The sequence below is a fragment of the Aotus nancymaae genome, unplaced genomic scaffold (assembly GCF_030222135.1).
Source record: "Aotus nancymaae isolate 86718 unplaced genomic scaffold, 86718_ANA_hifiasm-v0.15.2.pri h1tg000019l, whole genome shotgun sequence".
NCBI classification, from domain to species: domain Eukaryota; kingdom Metazoa; phylum Chordata; class Mammalia; order Primates; family Aotidae; genus Aotus; species Aotus nancymaae.
This window is the reverse complement of record NW_026988431.1, coordinates 34,675,965-34,696,528: the sequence shown is the minus strand read 5'-3', so window position 1 is coordinate 34,696,528 and position 20,564 is coordinate 34,675,965. Positions and strand designations below refer to the sequence as shown.

General features: G+C 45.0%; 1 protein-coding gene across 1 annotated transcript in view; it reads right to left on the bottom strand.

Annotated features, from left to right (window-relative positions):
- The window catches only part of CLSTN2 (calsyntenin 2), a 645,554-nt gene extending 633,796 nt beyond the window's left edge, over positions 1–11,758 (bottom strand). The window contains exon 1 of the mRNA XM_021666625.2: positions 11,650–11,758. Within this exon, the coding sequence (XP_021522300.2) occupies positions 11,650–11,758 (109 nt within the window). The remainder of the gene's footprint in view (positions 1–11,649) is intronic.
- Positions 11,759–20,564: the final 8,806 nt, after the last annotated feature.

Below are 20,564 nucleotides of genomic sequence, written 5' to 3'. Positions count from 1 at the left end.
TTCTCACTCTCCAGCATCTTTGTGAGTTTCCTGAACAATAATGTTTTAGTTCTTGGCTTTAAGTCTCGATTATTAATCCCTGTAGGCGGTGCTTAGAGGAGAGAAGCTAGGGCAATTTGCAGCAAAGAGATATGCACCAAGAAGTATTGGCAGAGTACAATGTGAGATTCTAGGACTGTGGGCTTAAACTGCCCTTGCATGTTGGCTGGGATGATTAGAGTAAGTAGTTTCCTAACTGCAGAATCAGGGAGGAGAATCCAAACGCTCCAAAATGTTTCTTCTACACTAGATTTCATGTCTAGTCATTAGGGATTCATTCCTTTGGGTTAGCCATTGCCCTTGGTAGGTTTGGAACCATCAGCTACAAAGCAGGCTGTTATCTGAGATGCACTCCATTTCAAAGAAGACTGGTTTGTGGAATATACTGTGACACCGCCCCTAGGAGAGTAATTGTGCATTTGAGAACTTTAAGGAGCAGAAAGAGTTGAAAGAATGAACATTCAGAACCTCAGGTTGCCAAACACATATCCAATCAAGCTAAGAAAATGTTTGCAGTCTCCCCCTGAGTCTTCTAGCTGTTATGATGCAAGACTGTTTCATCCCCTTCCTTTCTCCAGGCGCATGGTTATCTCCAGGAAGCCTGGGCAATAATGGTAAGTGCTCCAAATAGGCATCGCTTCGTAAAAGATGGGGCACTCCTAGTGACACGCTATAGCAGAAGACCCAGATCCTCACTCAGGAAACTTTTCTTGAGAAACAGGCTTTTAGGCAGGATGGAGAGTGAAGTCTTCCTCTGGCTGATCCTGGCCCTCCATCTCAGCAGGTGAGGGAGCAGCAGCCTCTGCCCCCACTAAGGCAGGTCTGAGGAGGCGCCCCAGCTGAGAAAGATTAATACCCACCCCCACCTCCCTGAAGATACTCCTTTCTCCTCCCAGTAGCATCCCAAGTCTTATTCAAGAAATGCAGCCTAACCTGAGCCTCCAGATGATCAAGTGAAGAGGGTAGAGGTGGAATAGCAGCAAGACCTAGGGAAGATGGCCCTCTGGTTGTTGAATGGGGCATGAAGATCTCGCCATCCATACCCACTTGGACATGCCCTGTCCACCACCAAACCCAGAGTGGCTGGGGTGCATTTTATTACATAAAACAGAAATTTCCTTACAACATCTGGCCTAAGCTTCAGGCAGAAGCGTCTCTGGCTTCAGTCATGCTAAGGGTTTCTCGGCAGCATGCGAGAGAAAGCATGGATACGTACCCACGTTCTCAAGCCATATAAGTCTGGATAAACCGTATTGCTGCAGAGGAAATCATAAATCATACATCCTAAAACCAGGATTTCAGTATTTTTGAAGGGTTTCATCTCTCCTCCCTTCCAACTTTGATATATGTACTTACTTAACAAGGGTCTGGGGAGGGTTAATTGAATTAATATATGTAAAGTGCTTTTAGTTTGAAGAGAATGCGCAATATAAATGGAAGTGTCACTAAAAAGGTTAATCTAATTTACATCCAACACTTTCAGTTCATGGTGTTAATGAACTATATCCTTTTAGAGAGTGATTAATTTATAGAAATGTGATTATTTTTCTTAATGCTATATATGGGTCAGCTTTTCCTATTACTATAACTAACTTTATAGGAGAATTCAGCATTTTATAAATTAAAATAATAAATCAAATACCCCTGTAATGGTTATATTTCATTAATTACAAGGAGACATGCATTAGATTAACATTTATCTGTTTTAATTAATTTGCTGCAATGCAGTTATCCATGCAAATTGGAAAATGAGACATCAACTTGACATAATATTAACAGTTTTGACTGGTTCTTCCTGAAAATTTATGGGCCTGCAGTTGCTGCATTTTTTTGTGTAACCATGGTGACCACCAGTTGTGTGACACATGCAGGTTATACATCAAAGAACTGGGAAGAGACTCACACTAAATTCAAACGTCCCCTGAAAATGTAATTAACTAAATTAATAAGACAGTATAAGGAAAGAAAGATGTAGAGTTTTGTTTCGGGGTTTGAGTCCCAAAGATTTCTTAGATATGAACACCTGTTTTCTTAAGCACTTTATCCTCTCAAAAGGCATCCAGAGCCACTTCCATGTGAATACTCAGAACTTTCTTGGGCAGAGGAGGAGGTGCCATTGTGTCCCTTCTGTATGTGAAAAGACACATACCCAGAGGGGCTGAGTAATTTGCCCTGAACCTCACAGCTCATCAGCGGATCTAGGTCACAGGAGTCAGAGACCATGGCCTTTCCTTGATACTCCACAGTGATTTTCTAGTCAGACTTGATTGAGACTACAACATTTTACTTAACTATATAATACAACAGACATCATGGAAACACAAAGTGGCTGAAGTCACAAAAGTGATGTCTTTTTTTTTTAACTGGCAATTTTCACATGACAATTTGATGCAGTGATTCCGTAGGAATAAGTCAAATGTTCGCCAATTAAGCATTCTCAGAAGCAATGAGAAAAACACTGACAGCCTTTCTGAGTGAGAATCCACTGGTAGCTGCCGGCCTTACTGTTAAACACATTTCAAGGTGGTTAACGTTCTCCTGACTCACGTGCAGAACCGAGTATTTTAAACTGCTACCGAGCAAATGCTACCGAGTAGCATTTGGGCAGATAGTCAAATATCTAAAAGGGAAAGGCCTGATGGGCAGCTCCTCCCCATGACCAAAGGAAGGGAGCAGTGCTGACAGGAGAAGGTACATGGGCACAGAACCCTGCAGGGTTTGCAGCCAGTGTGGGCAGCAGCGCCCCAGCACACAGTCACCCTTCAACGCTCAGCATTTGCTCTGGACCTCGGACAGTGCTGGGCAAGTCACACAGAGGTGAGCAGGACTCTTCCCCCTCCAAGGGCTCACAGGCACCCTGGGAAATAGGTGGCAATGGGAGCTTTGACAGTGGAAATAAATGACTGGTAGGTGACAGGCAGAGAAGCATGGTCCCCATCTGGAAGTAGCACTTAGTTGGGAGAAGCAGTAGAGTTGGCTGGAGTGCTTCTCAGTCTCGGCTGGGCATCAGAAATACTGGAGAGCTTCACACAGATTCCCAGGTTCTGCCCCTGAGCCATTACATCAAAATCTCTGGGGTGGGTTCCGGGTATTGGTGTTATTTTAAACCTCTCTCAGGTGTCTCCATTGTACATCCAGGGTTGGATAACAGGGTGAATAAGAGGGGGACTATGAAACTAGACTTTCTAGATTTAAATCCCAGTTCTACTGTTTTACTACTTGGGTAAACTAGGTAAGTAGTTTAACCTCCTTCTTTGCCCCAGTTTCCTCATATGTAAAATGGGGCTAATAAGAGTTCACATCTCACTTGGTGGTTAGGAGGGCTGAATGAGTTAATATCTATAAAGCACTCAGAATAGTGCTTGGCACATAGTAAGCTCTTGAAAGATGAAAGCATTAACTATTTGGAAATTTCTAGAAAGCTCACTGACAGGAGAGAAAGCCAGAGGGGCAAAATTATCAATAGACTTTTATGCCAGGCTGGAGAGATTGAGATCTATCTTGGGAGGTCTGGGGTTTCCTGGGAGAAGTTTGTCAGAAGGGGTGTGGCTCCCAGTTCTAAGAAGGTAGCCTTGGCCCTGCTTCTGAGGAGGTTTGGGTGGCAAGAGTGAAGGCAGAAGTTCTCTGTAGACACCTCCAGTCCTGGCCTTTGCTCTGTGAGTGCCTGAGCCCCTCATTGAGGTTACAGTAGGGATGGGAGAGTTTGGAGGTGGGTGGCTTTGGTGCACCCACCCTAAAAACTGAGAAGAGTTGATTTCTTCTGGGATAGGAACTGATAGCCCATTCCAGCTCCCATCCCCAGATGGTGGTAGCACCCCTGGGGCAGTGGCTACAGAATGTGGCATGAATATTAGATTCTAGGTGCTGGTGGTATAGTCTGGTGCCTGTGGAAGTAGACAGCCCAGGATCTCAAGGCCCCGTGCTATCTGGACAATGGGCATGACAAGCAGTAATAACCTGTGAGGGAGGGAAATCTGAGGCAATTCCAGAGTGTTAAGTTAACCTCAAAAACATTACAGACCTTAGCATAGAGAGTGAAAGACAGAATTCATGACTGAGATGGACTTTCTTGCAGGCCTGGTGGGACTGGCATACATGCTGCCATCTTGACAACAGTGTAATGGGAGGGTTGGGAGGCTGTCAAAATTAGAATCGAGTGCTTTCATTTGCACAAGATGCTAAACAAGGCAGTAGCAATGGGAATTGAGGAGAGGTTCTAGATGGTGATGAAAGAATCACCTGGACATGAGGAAGGATGGATTGTGATATTTGTGGAGAGACCAGCACGCTGGAGGACTCTTAGGGGCTCTGGCTTGGGTCAACATATGGATGATGTATCTTTCACCCAAACAGAGACCACAGCAGAAGCAATAGATTCTTGGAGGAAAAATGAGAGCTTGGGTTGGGACATATGGGGCTGGGGCATCCTAAAGGAAACAGATATTGGTGAGCCTTGGGTGGGGTGGGAGGCTCAAAGTGAGCTAGGAGAAAAAGTATTGGTCAGGGGCATCTCTGGTCAATCTCTGGGGAGGACTGATGTGAGTAGAGGGTCATGAGCTGGGGACAAGCAAGATTCTGGGGAAGTACTGGAGAAAAGTTGCCTGTCCTTAGAGTCGGAAAACTGCTCAGTAGTGAGAGAAATGGGCTTCAAGTGGCCATGGTCCAAGAAGTCGCTTAGCTCACCACACTGGCTCCCTGGTGCTAGATTGCAATCAATTGCACACAATCTGACCCCTTGTCCTGGTTCTTGCTCTACTGCTATATGCCCTGTAATGTACATTACCAATCTGTAATAGGGGTATTTGAGAAAAATACAATGGCCATATATAAATTCCTGCCATGACAGTAGAAGAAAAGGCAGTCAGATCAACAGTCTGGTATCTGCTACTCCTATACGATCTCCTCCCACCCTTGCCATGCACACCTCTCAGCATCCCCTTCTTATCCACTTTGGTATCTAGCCATCTAATATGTTTAAAAGTGTGTAGCCTTCATTAATCCTGTCCAGCCTAAACCTGAATCAAAAGAGGGCAATATTTAACCCAAATGAATGACCGTATCAGAACTGTTGGCACAAAGGCCAGCCAGCTGTGACAGTCTTCCTGGTGCAGGAGGCCCCTCCAAACACATCTGGGACTATGCAGTGTGGATGGCTGCCTCCTCTGCTTGAGGCCAAGCATGACAGGAAGTTAAGAGGGCTTCAAGCTGCCTGGATGAGAAGAAACAGGTATGGCTCACTTTGGATTGAGAAGTGAGTCAGAGAGTGAGGCTTTCAGGGAAACTGACTCTTTCAGTAATTTTGAAGTGAAATCCAAACAAATATTCTTGGACAGCAAGGCAATGCCTTCCAGGGCAGCAGAGCCTCTGTGACCTCACTCAGAGCCTTTCTCAAGCAGACATCACATCACTCTGATAGGTAAGCCTGTGCGAAGAGGGGAACCCATGCCTACCACTCTGTTTTGAGTTTGTAACCTCAGTTTCACCACCTCTGAGCTGTGAGATGTCTCAGTGACTCAGTTTACCCCTCTGTAAAAATGAGATTGTAGTTTTACTGCCTTCATAGGGTTGGCACAAGGATCAATCAAACCAACTGACATATATGAAGTGCTTCTAGATAGTGCTTGGCACATAGCATGCACTCAATAAACATTCATTGTTTTCTTAGCCCTGGAATCTGTATTCAGAAATATATTTGACCTGGCTGAGCACCCTTTTCACTCATGCCTGTGTGCCAATCACTCGTCACCCTATATTCACCTGTCCAGTGCGAATTCCTGCCTGTGACATATGCTTACCCAATGCCTACCTACCCATCAACATCCCTTTCACTTTCTCCACAAATCTTTCCTGACTTCCATTCTTGCCAACTTCTTCCTTTCCTGCAAGGCTTTTGGGGGTCTGTGATGCACAATCTACCATTTTCCCGTAAGTCACCAAGTTCTGCAACAGTTTGTGTGAGGTGCGATATGCAATGCTTGCCCTCGACAGAGTGTGAACTCTTTGATAATTGAAATTTGCTTTTATCTTTTTGTTCCCCTCACAGAGAACAACAGGAGGCTGAGAAATAGTAATTGGCTGAAAAGTCTAGAGAACAGGACCTAGTGCACGTCTGGAAGGGCTAACGCTTATTCTAACCATTCTCCTCTGATCAGTACCCCCTCCAGCCCCCTCTCTGCTTCTTTCCCAAAGCTGAGAGCATGATCCTCTGTCCTACGCAGTGCCAAGATCTTCAGCTCAGTGCTCTTCCCAAGCTCAGGCCTCCCCATGGTCCATCCTTAAAACCTATCCTTCCCAGGGAACCATTTCCACAGGGTCCAATTAGTGGTGGGCTAGATAACAACTAATAAAACAATAATCTGTTCCAAGCTATTATTTGAGTACCATAGCTTCGGTTACCCCATTCCACATAAACATGTATTATCACAAGGCTTGTCAATGCCTTGAACAAAAAAGTATGCCTTTCTGTTTTCCGAGGTAGCAGGGCTTAGAGGAAAGTATGAACTGGGCAGGGGATCCTTCCTTACAACATAGATCACGCCACATAAGCTCTTCCTCCAGAGACCAGCACCTCCCATACCTCTGTAACTAGCACATGGAGAGATGCTTGTTTATTTACTTATATAGCAAATATTGCTGACCTTTACTCTGAGCGGTCCCTGCACCAAGTGCCAGAGCTTTTGAAGTGAATGAGACGGAGCCTTGGCTTCTAAGACATCCACAGACTAGTGAAAAAAGGCATATCTTCTTACAAACAAATCAAGTCAAATGTGTGTGTATGCATGTGCATTTACATTTATATGATATTTACACACATGTGCATATCCACACAAGGAGAGACAGCCAGAGAGAGACGGAAAAACGGAGAAACAGAGTTAATAGTTTGAGCTGAGAAAAGATAGGAAGAAAGCTATTAGATTTCTAAGAGATTAGAAAAAAAATTCACCAAATCTCAGACACTAAACCAACTGTTTAAGTGACCAATAATTAGTCATTGAATATTTAGTGCCTTTTACATGCCCCAAACTGGACTACATGCTCTCTAAGCACTATCCTGATGGCCATTTTACAAGGTAGAAATCTGTATCCCCACTTTATAGATGAGGAAACTGAACCTCAAAGGGGTTAACTAACTTGTCCAAGGTCATCTAACTAGCAGATAGTAGGGCCAGGTTTGGAGCTCAGGTTTTTCTGGCCATATGCCCACATTTTACTTTATACAGGAGAGGGGAAAACATGTAAAATGTCTATGTCAAGAAATGACAGCACTAGGGATAACCAACAGGTGTGTTCACCAAGCAAATCACTGCGTACTGCTCAGCTCATAGCTTGAGTGCAGGCCCTGGAGCTACCAGGAGAGTCAGAATGAGCCTCCAGCACTGGTCTGTGAGCCCTGAGGACTAGAGTCAGACAAGGAAACACAAGCATGCAGGAAAGAGAAGCAAGTCACTCAAAAGTAACCAGCCTGGGAAGCTTCCTTAGGGAAAGCCATGTCCAAGTCTGGCCACATCTTGAGTAACAGTGAAAATTAGGCTGGGGAAGGTTACTGACTAGCCTGATGCCCAGAGGGCCCAAGAGAGGGAAAGAGCACATTGCGGTCCCAGAACCACAGGTGTTTCAGGATGGCAGCAGGTCAGAGTACACTTTCTGATGCATTGCTGAGGGCTTTTTGGCATTTGTGCTTCAGCTGGAAAAAGAACTCTGTGATACCACTAGAAGACATCTGCTACTTACCCAAAGATGATTTAGGACAATCCACCATAAACATTCCACACTACCTTTGCCCCTGCAGGAAGTTCTGCAGTGTGCAATCTGGAATATTCAAGGATGGTTTTCAATCTATGGGAGAAACGAGGTGAATGACGAAGCAACAACACTAGTCTTCATGCTGAAAGCAAGCTCCGTTTCCCTCACCTCACCTGCATGCCCTTTTAAACAGCCTTAGAGGCTCATACTGCACTCTTCCGTGGGCAGGACCAAAAGGGCTCCTGGGTAACTCAGAGATACAAACAGCTTAGGTTCCCTAGACCTGCTTTCAAAACCAGTGGGAAGACTATCTGACAAATAGGGGGCACTGGGCATAGTGATCTTTTTTATTCTCATCTTAGTGACACATCCTCTAGCTGGAGGTCTTGGCAAGTCATTTATCCTCTCATAGCATCTGTTTCTTCATCTGTGAAATGGGCTAACATTGGCTCTGCCTGTGTCATAATAGAGATTGCCCATGTAATGGGATTAGCAACAGTGCCTGTTACACACTAAAGAAGGACTCTATACACTGCAATTACTACAATTACATCACACTGGTTATAATCCTGCTCCGTCCTCCTCACCTATTACCACATGCTGCTTCTGTAAACCTTGTCTGTGCATTCCCATCCCCTTTGCCTGTGTCTCTATCACAGTCAGTACTATACTTCGGACAAATTTGCTCTGCTGTCACTCTCTAAATTTTCACATAAAAATCTTGTCTCTTCCAAAACAGAAGCTCCTCAAAGAAAGGTAGGGGTGGGGGGCAGCCTTCTGCTACCGGCTCAGAAACCTCCAGAGCACTCAGCCAGGGTCTCAGCACACAGGCAGGCACTACAATCATTGATGGTCTATAGCTGAGTATTGTTTCAAACAACCTCTATGCCTAGATGCTGGGAACTTAGAAAGGACTGTGTACCAAGTCCTCGAGGTCTTAGGACCACTGACGTCTTGCCAAATTTGGCACAAATTTTGAGGTGTTGTCTAGATTGCACTGTCTCCTTTCCCTTGGATAAGACATGTCTTTCTCTGCCTCGAGAAACTCTTTGGGTCCACAATACCTTACCAGTCTTACTCACAGAACATGTGCATGTGATCTGGTCTCTTCAAGGAATCCAACAAGTATTTATCTTTTTTGAATAGCCAAAATATATGTAAGGGTGAAGGGAAGGAGTTATATAATTGCCTGGCGTCTGTATTATTTCTGAAATGGGAAATATGTTTATACCGAAAGTACAGTGATTCTGTGAAAACCCCAGGTAGTTGTCGGGGATTAACTGCTCCAGTCCCTAAAGCAAGAAGCAAGAAATACAAAGGCAGAATAAGCTGTGCACCACAGACACAACATCTTCTTACACAAGCCTGAAGCTGGGAGCACGTGCTTCCAGACAGTTATGTGGAGGGTGCATTCAACTCTGTCAGAAAGCTTGACTCCAGACTCCCAATGTTTTTCTACACATGAATACAGAATTGTATGAAAGAAGAATCTACATTTTTGTTCAATCTTTACATGCATTCCTTATTATTTATTTATTTATTTTAGTCATGGGAATAACAATGGTATGAATTTTAAAAATGGCAAAGTCAGAGGCAGGGCGCATTATACATAAAACATACAGCTTTATTATTTCAAATATTCTTCAGAGATTATGAGATTTGGAAACACAAAATGCAAGTGCATTGTAATAAGGAGAGTCAGTCCTGTAAATACTAAGGTGTCATAGTAAATGTCTCTGTTGTAATCAAATATTACATATTTGTCTAAACAAAAAAAAAAGCAGCCAATAGAGCTCTTTGCAGCCCCCCAGTGGTTGGAAGGGGAAAAGAAAAACGAGAACAAGCGGAATTCGGACAGTAACTCTCTATCTGCAAGGCCAATAAACTTTTTACGCTGGAAAGACAAATGTCTGGTTTTAATCATGAAATGAATATGTTCTAAGTCGAATGTTGGTTAAAATGCACATAATTATCTACATGAAGTGAATCACTGAAAGCTGGTTGTTTTTTCGAATTTCTCTCTCCCTTTCTCTCTTAGCTCTATGAAGCTTCCCATTCTGACCTGAGAATCAGCTGTGCACTATTACTACTCACACCAGATCCTCTCCCCAAATGATTCCTTCCCTGTTCTGCACTTGCTGCGGGCTCCTCACCCTCCCTCAAACCCCTGTCGACAGACATCTACTTATAAGTACATCATTTACTGTGCTACAAAGTGATGGGAAATCTCCACCACCTCCCCGCCACCTCTTCCCCTCCCCAAAAATGTAATTTGCCTGTTTAACAAAGTGTCTATATTGGGAAAGGAGGAGAAAATGTCTGGAAGTTCATTGGTTTTTATTCTTATCTTCACCAAAACAACAGTCTCTCAGCTTGATCCCTTCATATCATCGACTTCTTTACCGCACTGTTTGAGATATTTTCATAATTAGTTTCTCTTTGTCTTTCTAAAAATAGAAACTGCCTATCAAGGATACACCAAGAAAAAAAATTGCTGAAAAGAAATAGAATGCCTGCTTATAAAATCTTTCCAAAACGATTATACCAAAAAAAAAATGTAAAAATTAGAGATAAACATAATCACCCATGTTCTTCTCAACTGTAACACTCCTAAGTTACTGGAGGGTCAGTTATCAAGGTCCAGACAAGGCAAACTGCCTGCCTCTAGTTCTCCCCACTCGCCAAGAGTAATGTAGCCTGATAGGCATTCCCTCCCCTAAGCTGGTGCCTAACTGTAGTTCAAAGCCAGCGTCGGAATCAGGTTGTCTAACAGGGGATCTATTTTTTGACAGGAGCAAACCCCTCCACCCTCTGATGATGGTCAGGCAGGATTTGGGGATCAAGTACCCCCTCGTTGTCACCTGGAGGATTTGGCCACAGCCCACAAACTAAAACGCACACCCTCCTTACGAACAGCGCACAGAATCAACAAGTTATCACTAGGATGTGCGCCCCAGCTAGGATCTGCCACAGCCTCCCCTGAGCCCACCACTGCCCCCCACCAGCTCTGCTCTTCCCTCGCCTCCCCATCCCCTGCAAGCACGTGATCTCCTGTTTCAGACCCGGCCCCCGAACCCAGAGCTCCCGGCGCTCCCAGGCAGCTGTCAAAGTCCGGGGTTTGCCGGCTTCCAAGCTTGCCTGACCGAGCCAGGCGTTCCCTTGGATCTAGCTTCCTTCCGGGCGAGAGGTGCGGGGAGGTCAAGCTCTTCAAAGGAAAAAGGTGGGCAGGGGAGTGACGCCAGGTTGGGCTCCTCTGTCCTCAGGAGCCAGAGCCGAGTAAGAGAGGCAGCGGGGAGTCTCACATCCCGGGCTTCCTCCGGACTCAGCTGCCCACCCGGAGGGCACGCGTTCCCCGGGGAGCCAGAGCAGCCCTGGGGAAGCCTGAGGAGTGTCAGCGGGGCCTTCCCTGGAGCCTAGAAGTTTCCACTCCATCCCCGATCTGGGAGTTGGGAGACAAGTCACCGCTCGGCTCCCTCCTTGAAAGCACCGCAGCTGATCCTTCCCCCAAGCAGAAGCAGACACCTGCTTGTCCCCGCTGCGCGAGTCATCCCTGGGCCAGAGCTCGAAACTCACCCACTGCGCTCCCACCCAGGCACAGACAGCCCTCAAAGTTGTCCGTACTCCCCAGATCTCGCCTTCTGCTCGGCCCCTGGACCCCGCCCAGGGGTTGAGCCGGCGTCGGCGGGTGGAACCTCTCCGGTCCGCGGCGCAAGGAGCTGACTCCGGGGATCCAGGGCACACAGAGGCCAGAGAAGCTGCGGCAAGGGAGGGTGGGCAAATCCAGCATGATCCCGGTCCTTGCCGCTTTCACCCTCGATCCTGCCCTGCCTCCTTCTTGGGAGAAGAGCAAACTTCCCCAGCACCCACCTTTAGCCGCGAGGAGGCGGCGCCGCCGGCTGTCCCCGCCACCGCCGCTGCCGCTCCCCACGCCCAGCGCCAGCAGGAGCGGCACCCAGCACAGCCGCCCAGGCAGCATCCTCGCAGCCGCCGCCAACGAGCTGCAGCCGCCGCCTACCGACCGCGCCGGCTCTCGCCTCCCGGTGCCTGCCGCGCCGCGGGCCGCCTCGCCGTCCCCGGTGGGTACTCTTGTAGCGCCGCCGCCGCCGCCGCGCCCGGCCTCCAGTTCCCGCCGCCGCGCCGCTAGCTCGCCGGCAGCAGCAGCGCTCACTGGCGCGGACCCGGAGCGGCTCCGGCGCTCACCCCGGGACGGCCCGTGACGTCACAGAGGGAGGGAGGTGGCTCGTGCATATTCATGAACGCGGGCACCGGCGCTGGGTTCCGCGCTCCCCGCCCACGGCCCCGGCCCCCAACTTTCCTCAGCCGTCTCCACGCTCCGGGTCGCTGTCCAGGTCCTCCTGCCCCAGTCAGGACCCGCCCCCCAGAGGACCCTGGTGGGCGGCTCCGAGGAGCCCTCCAGCCCCGCGCCTCCACTCCGGCTCTCTGAAAAGCTGCCACAAGGGATGGAGGGCTCCCCCAGAAAGCGGCCACCTGAGGCCTGAGGATCGTCTGGGGTGGTGCGGGGGACCCTGCCCGGCCTTGACCTTTGAGCTGACCTATGGGCGGAGGGGACGGGCGGGCGTTGCTCAGGGTCTTGCCCTTGGCTGGGTCTCCGGGCGCTCTATGTCGACTGGTCTGGGGAGGGCGCCAGGCGCACACTAGAGCAGCGCCTCGTGGTGCTAGGGGTTGTCGGGCAGAGTAGATAGCCTTGGACCTGGATGGCAATGGCGGGGCTCCGCGTCGTCTCCGAGAAGACGTCGTCTCTTCCCAGAGACGACGCGGCTCTTAGAAGCTGACAGAAAAGCTAGATCAGAAAACTTGGGGTGCTGGACCTGCTGAGGCTGCAGTGGCGGGGGTGGGACAAACTTAAAATTCCCTGCAGGATGGTGCCATGCAAGAAGTTGCCACCTTTATGTTGTCACTCGGCATCTCCAAGAACAGGCTGCTTGACGTCATGCCTTGTAAAATCTCGTGCCATGGAGTATTGTCAGTTCCCTGAGTGCAGGGGCCAGGGCGTATCTTTGCATCCTCAACCATCTCCAGGCCGTGAAGGGATTACAAAGGTACTCAAAAAACAGTAAGGACTCAGAATAAATCCTTGACCATATTTACCTAAATGCAATGCCAATGTCACACACAAAGCAGGGTTTAGAAGCAATCATTTGGAAATAAAGTCGATATGGAAATATAGAACAACATTATTTATTTATTCATCGATTCAAGATGTTTTCTGAGCATCTAGACAAGCTATATCACCCTGCCAGTGAGCACTGGATTAGACATTGGAGATCCAAAGACGGAGGAGAGAGTGGGTCCTATCCTCAAAGCTTTTGTTCCCTGCTTGGGGAGCCAGAGAGGGCAGCAGAGGCAATCACAATCCCTTCTAAGTGTTATGATCCTGCACATTCTTTATGTTGCTAGCTATGAGCCTATACAAATCAATTAACAAAATGTATATATTGCAAGAGAACCTAAACAGCATCCTCTAATTAATAACTGTAGTTTGAGGTACTCAACAAAGCCATAAAATCCATTAACAGCAATCCTGCTGCTCAGCCTCCCTGCGCTGCCTTGGCAGCTCACCCAGAGCCTCTGCAGTCGTGAAAGCCAACTCTCCGGCATTTCAGGCACCAGGCTGTGCTTGGGGACAGCAGTGAATCATGGTGGCTGCATGGGGCTCAGGCCCAGGTGGAGCTCTTTACCTTCAGGTCTCCTTTAGCCCACAAATCAACCTGTGTGCTAGTATTCTCATTTCACACATGATGAAATAGAGGCTCAAGAAAGTTAGGTAACATCCTTGTTCAAGGTCAAAAATCTAGTAAATGCCCCAGGCCAACACCAGGACCTTGCCTTTTTCAGATGTTGGCATCAGAATCTAGAAAAGATGGCATGGAAAGGTGGAAGCTGACCCAGGCAAAATAAAAAGCCAGCAAATAGAAATGTAAATTTGTCTCATTTTTTTCCCATGTATTTCCACCCAACTACATATCTGCCCTCCTCCCTTCATTTTCTCTAGATCTATCTTACTGACTTACCTGTACTGTTCCTTGATGTCATTATACTGGGCTTTGTTAAGATCACTTGGTTGGTCCTAATAATTTTACATGAAATTTCAAATTCAGAACAAATAATGAGAAAGAGGGTGAAATGTAGCTTATTAGAAAGTATCTCCAAGGAGCAGATGGCCAGGAAAGAACACAGCAGAGAAAACCACTAGGGGGTAGGCCAGTGACCAACAGGCACAAAATTGCTAGCCTCCATCTTCTACTCTACCAATGAGGGTAATAATAATGCCTATTGTGGTAGATCAAGTGCCCTAATGGCCATGTGTCCATGTGTCCTCAATCTATTTCCTTTGGATGTGCCCTCCCACCCCAACTCTGAACTAGACCATATGATTTGCTTTGGTCCCTGAGACAGTGGCATGCATGTTGCCCCTTCCTTCCTTGAATCCCTGCTACTGACACAAGAATAAGCCTAGGCTAATTTGCGGGAGGGTAGAAGACTGCATAGGGTAGAACTGAGCTGTTTCAGCCAGCCAAGGTCACACTAGGCTGGTCAGTACGAACTGACCTACAGGCTGGCTAACCTCAGACACATGAGCAAGCCCAAGTAAACTCAACCAAGATCAGCCAAGCCTGGCTCACATCAGAACTACCCAGCTGAGTGACTTATGAGGTACAATAAGTGGTTGTTGCATTAATTTATTATGTTCTGGAACAATTGATTGAGCAGCATTATGCCTACTTCATAAGATCATTACAAGAAGTAAATTTTAAAAATATGTCAAACAGTATGTTGCACATAGTCAATGTGCAATAAATGTAAAAATATCTTCTTATCCTACTCCTATATCTCTGAAAACAAGTGTGTCAGTCACACATTTGATTTGATTCATTTGGGGAACAGGCAACCATGACCTGGCTTAGAGGGGATAAAAGTGACCAAGTTCAGCCTTAGAAATTCTCAGACCACAAAAGCTTTTAAGTCCACACCATTTGTGTGGAGTACTACTGTGCTCTCTGCTTCTGCTGGGATACTGCAGATGCAAAAGATGGGGTAAAGCAACCTAACAGTTAATGAGTCCTCATTCTCTCAGTGCCAGGCTTTACAAAACGGGATATACATTCCACACCTTCTTTAATCTTTGCAACAACAGGTGTGCTGTGGTTTGGCTATATATCTACACCAAAACTCATGTTGAAGCTTAATCCTCAATGTGGCAGTATTGAGAGGTGAGGCATTTGGTGGGTGACTGGTTCATGACAGCTTTGCTCTCATGAATAGATTAATCTGTGCATAGATGAATATATTAATGTGTTAATGGATTAATGGGTTATCATGGGAATGGAGCTGGTAGTTTTAGAAAAAGAACAGAGACCTGAGCTAATAGATGATGTGATACCCTACGCCACCTCTACAGAATCCACACCAACAAGAAGGACCTCACCAGATTTGGACCCTCAACCTTGGGCCTCTAGGGCTCCATAATTTGAAGAAATAAATTTGTTTTCTTTATAAATTACCTAGTTTCAGGTATTCTGTTATAAGCAACAGAAAATTGACTAAGACAATGTGCTATTTTCTCTGTTTCATCATAATCAGATTACTGGCTCAGAAAGTTTGAGCAACTTACCCATATTTGCATAATTGTGCAGAATATCAATTCATGTCTGCTTAATTGCAAATTTCATCTTTCTCTCACACATCATGACTTTGGGAGAGGCATGCAGGGTAAGTAAGCAACAAAAAATAGTTTCGAATCAGAAAAGATAGGTTCGAGGATTTGATTTTTAAAAAATCTTTATCTATCATCATCTCTGAATAAGGACCATTTAAATAACCAATTGCCACCAAACTAGAGATACGAATCTCTGAATTTGCATTACTTATTCCGGAGTTAGTGTTGTGGCATATTCCTCTAAAGACTTTGTTCAAGGAATGGTAAATAGGGCCAGTCGCGGTGACCTCTTCTAAAAATACAAAAATCAGCCGGGTGTGGTGGCGTGTGCCTGTAATCCCAGCTACTTGGGAGGCTGAGGCAGGAGAATCACTTGAACCCAGGAGACAGAGGTTGCAGTGAGCCAAGACTGCACCACTGCACACTCCAGCCTGGGTAACAGAGTGAGACTTAGTCTCAAAAAAAAAAAAAAAAAAAAAGTGGTGAACAGGATGATGTAAATAAAGCCTTGGTTATTCTAAGCCCCAAGTCTGGGGCACCACCTGGCAGTGCAATAATGAATCTCAGGTAATTTATCTGGGCCAGTAGTTCTTAATAGATAAATAACTCCCCTATTACAGAAAATAGAATCTAACAGGCATAGGGCCCATATAAACATGGTCATTTCCTCTCATTTCACCAGGATCATTAATGCCTTGCACAGTTAAGCACCAAAACATAGACCCAAAATGATTTAAGCTGGGTGAGTGAAGAAAATGAATTATATATACTTATGGAAACTTATTTTTAAAAAGAAAATTAAACTGAGGCTTTCTCCATGACCTAAATTTAATTCAACTAAAAGTATTTAACTTTAAAAGAAAGGTTGAAAAGCTGATTTTTAATGAACTGGAGACATTTGTCATTCTCTTTTTCCACCCTGACAGGTAAAACTAGGGCTTCATGACCCGTGAGCAACTGAACAGGTTACAGAATTTTTAACATTGTTCTTGGAAGTTTTGATGCTACTACGGATTCTGTTCCTGCCAAAGGAGCTTAAAAAAAAAAAAAAAAAAAAAAAAAAAGCTTGTTCTCAACCAAATCCAGCTCAGCATTGTTTGGACATGAGGGTTTTATGATTGGCAAGGCAGACTGTCCTGGCCGAAAACAAAGATGTCATTAATTATAGCAAGGCATTATTCCAGTACACTTCCCTATACTTTCTTTGGAATTTTTTACCCTGTGGTTTTTGGGTTTTTTTTAAAGCAGCCATAAAAGTCTGTGGCTCTTCTCCCATTGAAAGATGGAATCTATATCTCTTCTCTTTGAATTCAAGCAGCCTTGAATCTAAGCATTGCTTCTATCAGTAGAATATAGCAGCAGTGATGCTTTGTGACTTCCCAGACTAGATCACAATGGTGATGTAGCATCTGCCTTGCTTGCTAGGATGCTCACATTTGGAGGCTACAGCCTCCGCATAAGAAGTCTAACTACACTAAGGCCTCCATGTTGTAAGGATCACAGGCCATATGGAAAGGCTATATATAAGTACAGTTTACAGCCCCAGCTGAATCCAAAATTTGAGATATCCTGAAAACTCCAAATAATTCTTCCCACTATGCCCTGCCCAAATTCCTCACCCACGGAATCCATGAATGTAATCAAATGGTTGTTTATGCCACTAAGTTTTAGTGTGGTTTACAATATATCTAGAGGAAATAGAACATATTTATTTTCATTTGTTCCCTACAACAAAGGCTGGGAAAAGATAAGTATTATATTTTGAGGCAAGTCATGTGTAATTAGTCCTATTTTGTAGCTCAGATGTTGAGACTCGTAGAGGTCAAGACAAGGAATAAGTAGAGATCAGTGGAAAGAAAATGATTTCTAGAATCAGACAGACCTAAGTTGCAAACTCAGCTTTCTGGTGTTCCAACGATGTCTGATTTGAAAAAGCTACTTACTCTGAACCTCAGTTTCCTCATCTGTAAACTTAGACTAATGAAGCAAGGTTGATTTTAGAGTTAAATGAACTGTAAACTGCTGAATTCTTTCCATGCCAGATGGTATGGATGCGGTAAATAGGGACATTGATAGTTATAATGGACACTCATCCAGGGCCACACAGGTTGTGGATAGCCTTTTGCCTGACTTGATCCAGTATTTGGTGTTTTCTATGCAGGTAAAATGTGGACAGATGAAGACACACTCTTGGCACCACAGCAGCTCCAGCCCCACCAGCACCTTTGCCAATCCTGCTACAGGAAGCACCAGCCCACTTGCCCTGCCAGAGCAATTCAGATGTGTCACAAGTACCTAAATCTATCTGCTGTGTCATTCCAGGGCTTTGTTCCACTGAGGGAGATGAGAAGGTACCTACCGTTTATTGAGCACCTACTATGAGGCAGACATTGCACACATTACCTCAGTTAGCCCTCCAAAAGTCTAGAAAGGTGATTTATCATTTCCATTGGACATCTAGGGAAATTAAGTTTCAAAGAGATTCAGTAACTTGCTCAAATAAATTAAGGTGCAGTGCTAAAACATGAAGAAGCTGGAATTTAAACTGTCTGAGGTCTGACTCTGGAGCCATATTTTTCTGGCCAAGTGAGGCAAAGTGTCCAGTCTCCAACACAGCTGTGTAGGTGCAGGGTTTGCACAGAGACCAAATGCACTGCCCTGAGTCATTCTGGCCATAATCCCAGCTTTTGCACAGAAGTCCTTGTCTTTCAGTGTTTCTCTGAAGTTTCCCAGGTTGGAATCCTATTTCCCCACTGTCTCAGTTGGCACTGGAGATCTTCCTTAGAGATGTTCCTTTCTCTTTTATTTCCTTTCTGTCCCTAAGGGTCTGATTTGAGCTCCACACCCCAGGCTGTCTCCTGACTCCATCGTCTCCTGCATGGCCTTCACGTAACCAGTGGTCTGATCATCAATACCTAGCTCTCCTACACTGCTCAGATACTTTCCAAGGCTCATCATGACTTGTTGCAAAAGACTGAAGTGTTCTAAGCAAAATTCAAGTCTCTCACCAGCCTGGCCTCAACTTCCATTGATAACCTCACTCCCTGTGACTCCATTTTGTGTAAACTCTGCTCCAGCCAGTCTGGAAACTCCACCATTTTTCAATAGGGATCACACCAATCCTGCTTCTTTGCTCACACTAGACCCTCTACTATAATGGGCTGAATTGTGTTTCTCAAAAAATCTTGTGTTGAAGGTCTAACCCCTAATACCTCAGAATATAACTGTATTTGAAGATATGGCCTTTAAAGTGGTAATTAAGTTAAAGTGAGGTCATTAAGGTGGGCCTTAATTCATTACAACTGGTGTCCTTTCTTCTAAGAAGAGGAAATTTGGAAATACCATGTGAAGACAGAGAACAGACAGCCATCTACCAGCCCAGGAGAGAGAGGCTTCAGAAGAAACCAATCCTGCCAACAACACCTTGATCTTAAACTTTCCACCTCCAAAATTGTCAGAAAATAAGTTATTAAGTCACCCAGTCTGTGGTATTTCGTTACGGCATCCCTCCACACTAATACACCCACCTACAGACTCTTCCTCTTTCTCCCCAAATAACCTTCTGAGTCTTACCTCCAAAATAAGGATTTTTCTACCTCCCCCAGAACTTGTTTACCTTAGTCCTTGAGAGGCTTCTCATCACTCTTTAAAAAAAAAAAAAAAAAAAAAATTAATCCATTTTAATCTAACTCACAAAACCCAACTTAATTGTTCCTGCCTGCTTCTCTGACTGCTCCCCACCTTGTCTTCTGGCCTTTGATCATTTGAACATAACCAGCTCTTTGCTGTCTTTGGTTTGAACCACTCTCTGGGATTGTACTTCCCTCTTATCAACACATGGTATTCAGGTTTCATCTTAAATGTCACTTCTCCAGAGACGGCATTCCATTACTCTATATAGTGTTTCTCTTTTAATTCTCTGTAATCACTCCTTGCTGATATTTTCTTGCAAGTTTACTTGCTCATTTATTTCCAACCTCCTCCCAATAGAATCTAAACTGTAGGAGAGGAGAGACTCATGTGCCTGACACGTGGGTGCCAGTTACTTATTGAGTGAATGAATGAATGCATGAATGAATGGTTTACCTTCTCTGAACAGAGCACTTATTTTTCCTTCTCTCTTTATTGACTGTTGCAATAAACATCCTATTGAAAAACCACTTGAATATATATTCTTCTTATAAAAATCTAGAACTTATATTTTCCTGTAGCTTGAGTATGATACTGAAAAATTCATACTTATGGGGAGAGGTGTTGAGTAAGAGAGCATTTTAAAGGGTGGGTAGTACAGATACTCTTTTCGTTTTTTACATAAGGAAATGCATGCACAGAAAAATTACATCACTGGCTTAAGCTCACACAGCCTGGGTTAGATTCTAGTTTTCTTGAGTCCTGGCCCAGAACTCTTTTTCTATATCATGTCTTGGTACATAGTCAGAGTCAGTAAGTGCAGGGCACCAACCCCAGTGCTTAAAATGTCTGTAGCGGACTGACCTAGGGGTCAGGAAATGCTTTCCACACAAACACCCCAATGGAGAGATCCCTATGAAAGAGAAGAGAAGGGCTAAATGTACATTTGCTTTCCCAACTCAAAAAGTAGCCAGTGCCTGCTCTTCAGAGCCTTCTAGTCTAAGATTGACAAGCTGACTTGCTAGACTGCTCCAAGGAGATCATTTCACCTAAGTAATTTTAAAGTTTTATGCCTTTCCATTTTTCAGTATTTAAGAAATTTTTTTCCAGGTTGGCATGGTTATGTGTTGTGAATCATGTGTCCAAAGGGGACAGGATATATTATATCACCTTCATACAATGTTCTATAACATCTGAGAATGTCAAAAAGTGGTGTAGAGTGGATGGCACATGATAAATGGTATGTATTTGCCAGTGGGGGAATTGACGGACATTAAAAACCCAATGCCGTGCCAAGTGGCAAAGTGGGGGTTCATTCCTGCTTTAGTCTACAAGTAACTGAATGTTGGAGGCTGTCTTTATTGTAAAAGATATCCAGCTATATTTTGAGTTTAGAGTTCAGGGATGAATACTCTTAAAGCAGACTACTAAAATCCACTCTAAATACATTTCTTTAAAACTGGTCTAGAGATTG